This window comes from Mandrillus leucophaeus, unplaced genomic scaffold (assembly GCF_000951045.1).
Source record: "Mandrillus leucophaeus isolate KB7577 unplaced genomic scaffold, Mleu.le_1.0 Scaffold119, whole genome shotgun sequence".
Taxonomy (NCBI): domain Eukaryota; kingdom Metazoa; phylum Chordata; class Mammalia; order Primates; family Cercopithecidae; genus Mandrillus; species Mandrillus leucophaeus.
Window position 1 is genome coordinate 3,212,527 of NW_012100209.1, and position 12,619 is coordinate 3,225,145.

Here is a 12,619-nt window from a genome sequence, read left to right on the forward strand (position 1 = left end):
GAGGAAGCTGGCCTTTCTCCTGTACCCTGTTTTACCAGTTGTCTTTTTAAAAAGTAACTTTCCTCCAAATAACTTACTAATTTTATTCATGTAGCACTCCTCAGGAGCTCAAATAATTTTAATCATTTTTTAAGGCAAAGAAAATACTTTTTACATTTGCTAGATGTTTATTTGCAGAGCTACATAAAGGTAACACCATTAGAATGGGATTCTTCCTACTTTGGGAAACTACCAAAATAGTCACATACACTCTCACACACATGTACCCCAAAGAAAATATATCCAAGAACGTGGTCACAGTTTTCAGGTTTTATCATTTAAAAAATTTTTTTTATATCCCAGCCCTCACATGTAAGACTGGTCAGTTTTTAGAATCCTCAGCCATATCAAGGATATAGAAGGGGTCCAGGATAGAGACCAATGAAGAAATTTCTTTGAAGAGAATTTTATAAGTGCTCAATTCAGCCTTCTTGGACAAAGGAGTTACTACCTTCTACTTTGAAACCCAGTGAACTTCAAGGAAACCCTTCAGAGAACTTTGAAATGTGTTTTCTACAACCATTTAGTTGGGGAGCCCAGAGAGGGCTGCTGCCATGCGATCTCCCTGAACTTGTTTATTTTTTCAGGCCAGGGATGTGGGAATGTTTCCTGAGGACCAGATGTGTGACACTCAGGACACAGTCAGCATTAAATAGCCTCAAGAAGTAAAGAAAACCTCAGGACAAAGGCTGGATACTAGGGGCTAGGAAATAATTACAAACTTTTTTTTTTTTTTTTGAGACAGGGACTCTCTTTGTCACCCAGGCTGGAGTGCAGTGGCACAATCAAGGCTCACTGTAGCCTTGACCTCCCAGACTCAAGTGATCCTTCCACCTCAGCCCCCTGAGTAGCTGCGACTACAGGCACACACCACCATGCCCGGCTAACTTTTCTGTATTTTTAATAGAGAAGAGGTTTCACCAGGTTGCCCAGGCTGGTCTCAAACTCTTGGGCTCAAGCGAATGGCACCTCTGAGCCTCCCCAAGTGCTGGGATGACAGGTAGGAGCCTCCGAACCTGGCAGAAGACTATTTTAAATCGAGATGGGTCCATCAGATACCAAGGAACTACAGGAGAGGTAACCCAGCAGAGAACCTCCAAAGAGGTCATACAAATGCCTGAGAGAGAAAAAGTCGGTTTAATTATCTGCAGGGTCCAGGGATTATGAAGCCAGTCAGCCAAGGAAGAACCACCCCATCTCCTCACTCCTCACCTTTCGTACCTCCAGTCTACACTTTAATCCCACTGAGGAGTTAACTTGCAGTTCACAGTTCCAGAAAAGTATAAGGAGAAAGGTGAAATCAGAGGCATCATGCCCTCTCCACTGCCAGCTTGCGGTTTAAAGCAGGCCCGAGCTGGAAGAAGTGAGTTAAGATTATGTTCTGATGACTACATAGGACTGCACATATTACTTATTGAAATAAAACTGTTTTCGCAACCAATCATGATGAAGATATTTTCTGTTATCTGTGAGTAATCTAAAAATGTATGGGTCAGGTCAAGTCTTCATCCTAGGGCACCAGGGTATACTCCCACCATATAAAGACACAAAAGTAAAAGCAATATTTTAATCTCAATCCAATCCACACATGATGCTTATTCTACATACTCATGTACATGAGAACCATTTTTTCACTGCAAATTTTCTTGTCAAAACATCCTTCTGCTTACAAGGAAGATTTTGCTTAAGTCCTTCCTTTTTTTTTTTTTTTTTTTTTTTTTTTATGGAGTCTCGCTCTGTCACCCAGGCTGGAGTGCAATGGCATTATCTCAGCTCACTGCAACCTCTGCCCCTCTAGGCTCAAGCGATTCTCTTGCCTCAGCCTCCTGAGTAGCTGGGATTATAGGCATGCACCACCACACCTGGCCAGTCCTTCCACTCTTAGTTCCTGAGGTTATTCATAGTCTTCGCCCTGTGCTTCTCTTGTATTATGATCCAACTCCTTCGTTAAAAAACAAAACAAGGCCGGGCTCGGTGGCTCAAGCCTGTAATCCCAGCACTTTGGGAGGCCGAGACGGGCGGATCACGAGGTCAGGAGATCGAGACCATCCTGGCTTACACGGTGAAACCCCGTCTCTACTAAAAAATACAAAAAACTAGCCGGGCGAGGTGGCAGGCGCCTGTAGTCCCAGCTACTCGAGAGGCTGAGGCAGGAGAATGGCCTAAATCCGGGAGGCGGAGCTTGCAGTGAGCCGAGATCCGGCCACTGCACTCCAGCCTGGGCGACAGAGCGAGACTCTGCCTCAAAAAAAAAAAAAAAAAAAACACCAAAACAAAAAAACACCTAAATAAAATAGCCTCTTTCTCCGAAACAAATTCTTCAGTAAAATAATTCTATAATATTAGTTTGCTTTTGTTACATGAAGTTATGCCATTATAAAGGAAAGTTTCAATTACAGGCAAGGTTAAACTCTGCAAGCAACCCAAAACTCAAAAAGGGCTGAATAAGTCAATCAGGTAAAGACAAAAGAATGGCTCCTTATCATTCAGCTTTCTTAACCACCTTTCTAAAGGTTCCTCCATCCCCACTGTCTATTATGCTCATGGTATCCTTGTCTTTACACACTTATCACTATCTGTAACTGCCTATTATGTCACCTTCCACATACATACATATAGTACATGCATACATGATTGAAATGTCAGAGCAGGGTCTTTGTCTTGTTTTCCACTTAAAAGTTTCTGGGCATAGAATAGCTTTTGACACACAGTGGTCACTAAATAGGTATTTGCTTAATGAATGAAGGGCACCATTTAGTCAGTAAAAATAAAAGGGAACCACAGAATAGGTAAACTTCCGAGTGTCTAGTGTTGTCTTTAAACTAAGCTCCCCATTCCTCACTGCCCAGTCTTCCGACCTCTTGGCAAACTGGTTTTTCTCTGATGCTCTAACATGAGAGAGGTTTATGAAAAGTAAACACTAGCCTAAATTTTGCCAAATCCAGAATTTTAAAATATATCTTCATTCTCTTTGGCCTCAGCCACATGTGACCGATTGCCCCTCTCAAACAATCTCCTTTCTTGGTTTGTGTGACTACGTCCAATTCCAGTTCCCTGAGCTAATTCTGCAACCACTTAAGTCAACTGTCAACTTTAAGAGGGCAGGAACCACATCTGGTTTTGCTCCCACTGTATCTCTAACATGGCTTGGCACACAGTAGGTGCACCACACATACATATGTGAACAAATGAACTTCTCCCTCTCTCTACTTCTGTCTCCAGTGGACAACTCCCCACATCTTACTTTGAGCCTCTAAATTATCTTTTGTTTTTGGAGTCTGTAAATTTACAAATGGTTTCCATCAATACTAAATCAAGGATAGTTACTGAAGTTCATTGATGAACTCAAGTTCTCTTGCTTACTCTGACTTCTAAATGCCTATGAAATCTCATCATTACCTCATTTCCATGCTTATATTTTTACCATTCTAACTCTTAAAATCAGTTTCCATTCACAATTGTTACTTCCAAATGTAGATATCCAGTCCTGACTTTCCAACTCAACTGCTTCCTAAACACTTCCCTCCCTCCTGGTGTCCCCACAGGCATGTCAATAAAACCCAACTTTACTATTTTCCCCTTATTACCTCTTTTCTATATTCCTTATCATCCTATATCTCAATGGAGCAACCACCTCCTCCCTTGCTTTTGTCCAGAAACCTAAGGCATCCCAAAACACCTGTCTCCCTGTTATTTTTGAGGCTTGCTGTATTAAACACAATGCTCTTGTTACATATATGATCTCATGTAATCCTCACACACCTTATGAGATGCAGAAAATCATACAGAAAGAGGAGCTTGGAAGTTAGCTACTCACTTGCATTCAAGTTTTAGATGAGAGCACTCCCCAACAGCCCCACAGCCACTGCCTTAGTCTGAGTCATGATTTTCACATGAACTATTTAAGAACCTGTTACCTAGTTTGCAACTTCAAGACTCATCACATGCACACTAACACTTTCCACATTCATCTTGCTAAACAACTATTCCTAACATTCTGCTTTAAATCCTCCATAATTTGTCAAGACAAATTCTTCATAATCTGATCGCTGCTTTTCCCTCAATTCTTTTCTTACCAACCCTACATCCACCTTCTTCTAATCTGACAACCAGGGTGTCTGCAGTTTCATAGCTATGCCCTCCTCTGACTGGTTACCCTTATGTCAGCTGTTTCATTGCTGGCAAAGCCACTTACCTCCTCTCTCATCACGATTTCTTCAAGTCTTCCCTGGTTCAGCTTAAATCTTACCCTGGCTTCACCTATTAAGTGACAAACTCCTTTCCAATGCTCTCACAGCAACTGGTGCATTTATCCATCAGAGTGTGTGTGTGTGTGTGTGTATATATATATATGAACAATATGTAATTATCTGTGTCTCAATTAGAGGTGAGGCCTCTGAAGAAATTGTACTTTCAACTTTGGCTCAATAGTTCACTGAATGAATCTGCCTGTTACTACTTTTTATTAAGTGCAGGGCAGTTACTGTGGGAGTTACAATTAAGGTATGGTTCCCAAAGGTTTTCAATGCCATAGACTCAACCTTTCTATTTATTTATTTTTTTTTGAGGCAGAGTTTCGCTTTTGTTGTCCAGACTTAAGTGCAATGGCGTGATCTTGGCTCACCGCAAACTCCACCTCCCAGGTTCAAGCCATTCTCCTGCCTCAGCCTCCCGAGCAGCTGGGATTACGGCATGCACTACCACGCCCGGCTAATTTTTTGTATTTTTAGTAGACAGGTTTCTCCATGTTGGTCAGGCTGGTCTTGAACTCCTAACCTCAGGTGATCGGCCCACCTTGGCCTCCCAAAGTGCTGGGATTACAGGCGTGAACTACCGCACACCACAGATTCAACCTATTAGCCTTTCTAATTTTGTAACTTTACAGAACATAACCAGTTACATGTGTAAACAGGTAGTCTGCTTTATTTGACAGTCGGGCGCAAATCAACCTGACTTTGTGAACTGAGATGGGAGGGAAGTAGGGGCTGGAGGGAGGCTTTTCAGGCAGAGGACAGAGTTGAAAAGCACATGGGGTACTTAGGAAAAATAAATTTAACATTTATTTAAATTTAACATTAAATTTAATTTTTGCACACCGAAACGTAACACTGCAGAAAAAAGCATAATTTCTGCTGAAAAATTTATAGTATAATGGGTATTTATACATAACTATAACTTAAGGCAGGACTAAGTGCTGTTAAAGACAAATATTGACAACAGGTGGGGTGTGGTGGCTCGTCCCAGTAATCCCAGCACTTTGGGAGGCCAAGATGAAAGGATCACTTGAACCCAGGAGTCCAAGACCAGCCTGGGCAACAGTTTAACTCCATCTCCAATGCAAAATCCACTGCTTATTTTGTTTCATTTGAAAATTTGGCAGCGATTCTCCTGCCTCAGCCTCCCAAGTAGCTGAGACTAAGGCACATACCACACCCAGCTAAATTTTGTATTTTTGGTAGAGATGGGGTCTCACCATGTGGGCCAGGGTGGTCTCGATCTCTTGAGCTCGTGACCCACCCACCTCAGCCTCCCAAAGTGCCAGGATTACAGCTGTGAGCCACCACACCTGGCCTCAAGGGTTGTTTACATGGGGGTCAGGGTACTTTCACAGCCTAGGCAACAAGAGTGAAGGTACTTTCACCAGACTGAAAGTCTAGTTTATCTTCAATAGACTATCTTCACTTTAAAGTTTGGTGACAACAGCCAGGCGCAGTGGCTCACGCCTGTAATCCCAGGACTTCGGGAGGCCGAGGCCGGCGAATCACGACGTCAAGTTTGAGACCAGCCTGGTCAACATGTTGAAACCGTCTCAACTAAGAACACAAAAAGAATTAGCCAAGTGAAACTCCATCTCTACAAAAAACACAAAAATTAGCCAGGTATGGTGGTGTGCATCTGTAGTCCCAGCTACTCACAAGGCTGAGGCAGGAGAACCACTTGACTTGAGCCCAGGAATTAAGAGGCTGCAGTGAGCTGGGATTGTGCCATTACACTATCTCTAAATAACAAAGGCAATGGCAACTGGACTCTAACCATACATCTTTTTTTTCCTTTTTCTCGAGAGTCTCGCTGTCGCCCAGGCTGGAGTGCAGTGGCACAATCACGGCTCACTGCAAGCTCCGCCTCCTGGGTTCACACCATTCTGCCATTCTCCTGCCTCAGCCTCCCGAGTAGCTGGGACTACAAGAGCCTGCCACCACACTCGGCTAGTTTTTTGTAATTTTAGTAGAGACGGGGTTTCACCGTGTTAGCCAGGATGGTCTCGATCTCCTGACCTCGTGATCCACCCGCCTCGGCCTCCCAAAGTGCTGGGATTACAGGCGTGAGCCATTGTGCCCAGCCCTAACCGTGCATCTTTCCAGTATAGTCTCACATTACGGGAAGAAGCCCAAGAGAGATTTAATCAGCAGGGTTTCTTTACCAGTGAATGTTCAGAAACTGAGACCTGAAGGGTAAATTAGGAGTTAAAATACAGGATGAGAGTAGCAATTAGGTAGCACATTATAAAGCCATTCCAGGTTACACGTAAAACAGATACCCTTCCAAGGCCAGGTTAAGAATCTCAGATGTTATTCTAAACACAGTGGAGAATTATAATTTAAATAGCATGACTTGGCTACATCACTATTTTATGTAGCTGTTCTAGTATTCATGTTCCCTTCAATTGCCCCTGCCCTCTCACTCAGCAGTTGGTTGACTTTGTCCCCTCATTTCTTAAAAAAACCCCAACCCTATCAATAATCCACCAAAACTGTTAAGGCATGACAGCAAGTTTCAGCGCTTGCTTCTGCACAGAAACACCCAAGTTAATTTAGTTGAGGGCTAAAAAAATTTGACCAAGTAGTCCCACATCATTGCCTTTAGTCTACAAATCTCAGGGTTTTTACTTGATTTTCCTTTATTTTCTGCTCAATCTTTACTTGTACCCAGCCCTACCTTTTCTCAAACTTACTTATTCCTGAGTCACACCTAGCAGGCTTTTTTCACTTAGCTAGTCACCTTACACAGCCCACAAGCCAGGTGTGCCAATTGAGCATTACAGATACTAGGATTAGATCATCTTTTGAAAAACAGAAGCCACCTAAACTCCTACCCGTATGTTTCCAGTGGTACTCCGAGGCTCTATGTGACTAATAATCATCCCCCTAAAGTCATGACAGTATAGCAAACGAACATGCTACTAAAGGTAATTTAAACATCATGCCCTTTCCAATTTACTCGAACATCTTAAATACCCATCTATGCCACATGAGCTGTGCTATTTTAATCTGCTGTATTGTCTTCCAGTGCCCTCTGCTTCAAGGACTCCTGGAATTCTGCTTGTTAGTCATTGCCTTAAACCGCGTTACAACCCCAGTCCAAAGGAAACATTCCAAAACAGTCACTTAACAAGTAAATCTGATATTAAGCTAGCCCAGTCCTTAAACCTATATTATTTCACTGATACTACAAGTCTAACTGATTAAAAATACCTCAGCACACACCAGATATGTATTTTTTAAAACCAGAACATTTATTGCATGACTAATCGTTGACATTCTTAAGATGAACTAGATGCTGCAACAGCTGCCCTCTTGGGTTTAGGTGTTGTTCCTTCACGGAATCCATGCCTGCACGATGTCAAAAACAAGAACAAGTTACTTCAGCAACATCGATGAATCAATTTTAATTTTTGTTAAACAGATTTCAATGCGCTTATCTCAGTTAAATGCTGAAATCAGTACTGGATTCATATGTTCAGACATTTATTTTTACAACATCACTGATAAGCTGCAATTTTTCACTTTGCTTAAAGATACCCATTTTCAGATATAGTTAATCGCAATTGCAATTAAGGCTCAAAAACTTACTTGGCTATACTAGTCAAGGGCCAGTATGTTTGTTCTTACTTGGCAAGAGATCAAAGATTATTTGTGAAAATGGTTCCCTATGCTGAGAATAGATCACAACCGCTTTGACTAAGCAAGGAAAAAACAATGAGCATGTTTAATGGCAGACATTTTCTAAACCAAGAGCTTTGCATTTTAACTTACTTAACATCCGTATCTACTCTAAGAGACGTCAACTATCCTACTTTTAAAAGCCTGGCTTCAGTTCAAGCTCTTAACTCCTATATCGTACTAACAGCCCATTCAACATTAAGTCCACAAAAACGTATGACCCTAAGTGCAAAGAAAGTTGCTTCAGCACATGAACACATCTATGGGTGTCCTTAAGGCAACAGCAACAACCAGGGCTGTTTTCTATAGCACTCTTGCCCACAGCCACTATACTGAAGATTGAACAAAGCCTGACTCCCAGATCTTATTCACTACTGTCTTGACAAATTTTGACACCAATTAAAGATAAACCTAATAAATATCAACTCTTTGGGACCCTGGCTCAAAAAATGCTCCTGACATTTAATTTATACTATTGTTTAGTGAAAAAACTAATAAAATCCAAAGTAACTGATCTCAAGGTTACAGTGGCAGAAGATAAGTTTTCAACATCTGGCCTGCGGCGGTAGCTCACGCCTGTAATCCCAGCACTTTGGGTAGGCCCATGGCTTCAGCCCAGGAGTTCTGAGATCAGCCTAGGTCATGACAAAATCCCATTCTCTACAATAAATACTAATTAAAAATTAGCTGGGCATGTGGCGGCGCACACCTGTAGTCCCGGGTACTCGGGCGGCTGAGGTGAGATCACCTGAGGCTGGGGAGACTGAGGCTGCAGTGAGCCGTGATCGTGCCACTGCACTCAAGCTTGGGCAACATAGTGAAGCCCTGTCTCAACAACCACCAAACATAAAAATGCTTCCAACAACTCATCCCCAGTAACCATCAGGGTAGTGTTCCTTTTACAAGTAAACACGAAGGTTTCATTCAAGCCCATAGGACCAATTATGATCGAACATACAAACTGTACCTGAATCTGCGGTATACAATTTTTAGGTGCCTCATTCGACCAGTTCCGGTGGTATTTCGTCTTTTAGCCTTGGCACTCCAGTTATCTAAAACAAAGTTCAGAAAAGATTTCAAACGGTTTTCCCCCACACACCTTGTAGGCATTGTTAACACACGAGTTTTATGCCACCTCATCGGCATACAGATGTACAAGTTTTAAGATAGGCACCAAATAAAGTTGAAACCTATGCCCCCACTTAAGTGCAAATACAAACAAAAGCTAACACAGTTGGTCTGAAAAATGTTACTTACACTTTCTCTTGCGCTTGGCAGGGTAGCCACATTTGCCACAGGTCGACTTCTGAAGGTGGTAGGCCTTAGAGCCACAGCGGCGGCACAATGTGTGCGTCTTATTGCGACGCTTTCCAAACGATGACGTTCCCTTCGTCTGCACATTAAAGGAATAGATAATTATGAAACGCGGCAACTTCTAGATTTACTCGAGTTCTCCGGGAACCAAGTACTGATAAAATCTAAAGGCAATCATAAAGGTCGGAACTGTGGGAGAAGACTCCACGAATTCCAAGTCAGAGACCACTACCAGCATTTCACGTTACCTAAAGCCCTCCACAAGAGTTGCAACGTTCTGAAATATACCTTATCTTTATAGACTCCGGCCAGACAGCATCACCAATGAATTATTTGTTACACACAGCCAAACATTCCCAAACTCCTTCCTTCAGCTCCCAAACAAGGCTAGAGCTATGAAAGGTCTCCAAAGGTTGTACCGAAGCAAGGGACACAATGCGGCTCTAGCTCCACAATTACGGCGGGATCGGTCCCCCAAGCACCAATTAGCAGCCATTCTTCTGGCTCTTGAGGGCCACTGCATGCCTCTTTTCTGCCCACCAGTTCCCCTTATCCGGAATCTTGCCAGCCCCCCAAGGACAGCAGGCAGGGAGGCACAAAGAACGAGGATGGAACGCGATTCACACAGACCCTGGTCACAACTCACCATCTCGCTTCTGCGGCCGAGACCAGAGAGACCGGAAGAGAAGGCACTTCCGCTATATCACGCTCAGAAGCTTCCGCCCAGGGAAGTACTTCCTGCGGAGCGCTGTGCAGCGTTCCCAAGCGTCCGTCGCCGTGGTGTCGGTGGGGTCAAGAGGAGGATGCGGAACCAGGCGCAGCCAATCGCGTCTTCAGTGCCGGAAAGGTGGGCGGGACTCCCAGTTGGCTGGCGACCGGTTGGCCGAGTCTTCGGCTGCCCCGCTTGGACCGTGAGCGGCTTTTCGTGCCGCGGTTCCTGGTGCTACTGTTACTGCTGATCGGTTTCGCGCGTTAGCAGGCAGATCTGTTGCTATACCGTGGATTACTGTCGTCTGGGCACATGGAGAACCTGGAATGCGTGGCTGGCCCTGCCTGGGGGTACACGCACCGACTGAGCGTCCCCGGCGTGTAATGACCGTGTGCGTCTGGGATCAGCCCTATTCAGGAGAAAGCAACTTCTCCAGCCGCCTCCTCATTCCGATCCCGGAAGTTCTTGGCCGACGCTGACTCTCCCTGTGAGAGGTCGCGAGGAGTACGGAGGCCTGGAGCTGGAGCTTAGGATGTAAAGGGAAAGGCAGATAGTGATTTTTGTTATTGTTGTCGTTACTGTAGTAAATCAGAGGCAAGTTATCTGATCCCATATTTCATTGTGCCGAGGAATCACACATGGAACTTGTTCAGTGGTTTCCAGGGACCTGGCCCCGTGGCTTAACGCCTGTAATCCCAGCACTTTGGGAGGCTGAGGCGGGCGGATCTCTTCAGCCCAGGCGTTGGAGACCAGCCTGGGCGCATAGGGAGACCCTGTCTCTACAAAAAGTTAGCCAGGCTTGGTGGCGCGCGCCTGCCATCCCAGCTACTCAGAGGGTGGAGGTGGAGGTCGCAGTGAGCTGAGATGACGCCATTGCACTCCAGCTTGGGTGACTGAGTGAGACTGTCTCAAAAAAAAAAAAAGAAAAGAAAAGAAAACTAAAAATAAAATGTTGCCGGAGCTGCTTTTCTTTCTTGGAGGTTCTAGGAGGGAGAATCTGTTTCCTTTCTCAGCTTATGGAGACTGCCCAAACTCTGGTTTATTGCTCCCTTGCATCTTCAAAACCTGTGATACTGTAGTTTCCCCCCTGTTTCTGTGGGGTTTAAGTTCCACCACCCTCAGTGGATGCCTGAAACCACAATACCAAACCCTATATATACTGTTTTTTCGGTACATGTGTACCTGTGATGAAGTTAGATTTATGAATTAGGCACCATAAAAGATTAACAACTAATAGAGCAATCATAACAGTATACTGTAATAAAAGTTATGTGAGTGTGGTCGGTCTCTTTTTCTGGAAATACCTTATTGTCCTGTACTCACCTGTTTTTAAACCATGGTTGACCATGGGGTAACAAACCCTGAAATCCTGCAAAGGGAAACCTTGGATAAGTGGAGACTACTGTAGGCTTTCTCACATTGCATTATTGTTTATTCCGCATCCCTCATTCTTTTTCTTTTCCTTTTATTTATTTATTTTTTTTTTGTAGTAGAGACAAGATCTCACTATGTTGTCCAGGCTGGTCTTGAACTCCTGAACTTTCCTGTCTTGGTCTCCCAAAGGGCTTGGGTGCCCTGCCACCCCTCTCCTACTTTTAAGGCCGCCTGTGATTACATTGACTCCACCCAGATAACTTCCTTATCTCCAGTTTGGCTAATTAGCAACCTTAATTCCCTCTGCAATTTTAATTGTCCTTTGCCACATAATCTAATTTATTCACAGGTTTAGGGGATTAGTACCTTGTTATCTTTGGAGACAGCCATTATTCTGCCTACCACAGGGGCTGTGAGAAATGAGGTCAGTGTAGAAAGGGTAGGACAGGTGTCAACCATTAAGGAACCAAGCAGTGTGACAGGCATTATGTCAGTCTCTTTACTCCAGACATTCCCAGAATTGAAGACAGGAGAGAGAATGACTTTTCTTCCTCTCTAGTGTGAGGTGGTTCTTTATGGTGTATGTCAAATCATGTAAATTTTGCCCTGGTCAAGCAAACTCTTGGCTTTCTAGAGGTCTATGAAGGCTAGTCAGACCCTCCAACTTTCTATACAATTGCCAGGTTTAAGTCAGGACTAGAGACTATATCAACTTTTTTTTTTTTTTTTTTTTTTTTGCGACAGGATCTCACTGTGTCACCTGGGCTGGAGTGCAGTGGTGCCATCTCAACTCACTGCAACCTCTGCCCTCCCGGGTTCAAGCAATTCTTGTGCCTCAGCCTCCCAAGTAGCTGGGACTACAGGCACACGCCACCACAGCGGGCTAATATTTTGTATTTTTAGTAGAGACGGGGTTTCACCATGTTGGCCAGGCTGGTCTCGAACTCCTGACCTCCAGTGATCAGCCCCCTACTCAGCCTCCCAAAGTTCTGGGATGACAGGTGTAAGCCACCATGCCCAGCCAGGACTAGATCAACGTCTGAAATGGTTGATCTAAGGCTGTTAGCCTAGGCATTCACCCCCTGACATTTTGCTTTTTGGCAATGACAGAAACTATATTAAGTCCTGCATCCATGGTTCTGATACAATCAAGTCTCTTGACCACCAGGACTCAGCACTGAGACCTGCCTCTTTTTATTTCTACAATACATGAAACTACTGTTGACTTTTGTCTTGAAAACAT

The 12,619-nt window shown here is 43.9% G+C and overlaps 1 protein-coding gene across 1 annotated transcript; it reads right to left on the bottom strand.

The window, feature by feature from the left end:
• Positions 1 to 7,529: 7,529 nt before the first annotated feature.
• RPL37 (ribosomal protein L37) lies at positions 7,530 to 10,092 on the bottom strand. Its single transcript, XM_011966333.1, has 4 exons — positions 9,940 to 10,092; positions 9,237 to 9,372; positions 8,947 to 9,031; positions 7,530 to 7,649 (listed from the first exon to the last, which is right to left on the bottom strand). Exons 1-4 carry the CDS (start codon positions 9,940 to 9,942, stop codon positions 7,580 to 7,582), a joined length of 294 nt encoding a protein of 97 aa, XP_011821723.1. The 5' UTR covers positions 9,943 to 10,092; the 3' UTR covers positions 7,530 to 7,579.
• Positions 10,093 to 12,619: the final 2,527 nt, after the last annotated feature.

Bases quoted from the DNA above. Each gene is read 5' to 3' on its own strand.
- RPL37 (XM_011966333.1), bottom strand. The intron at 9,032-9,236 runs GTAAGTAACATT...ACTTTGTTTTAG, and splicing joins TGCCAAGCGCAAGAGAAAGT to ATAACTGGAGTGCCAAGGCT. The intron at 7,650-8,946 runs GTACAGTTTGTA...GACATCGTGCAG, and splicing joins ATTGTATACCGCAGATTCAG to GCATGGATTCCGTGAAGGAA.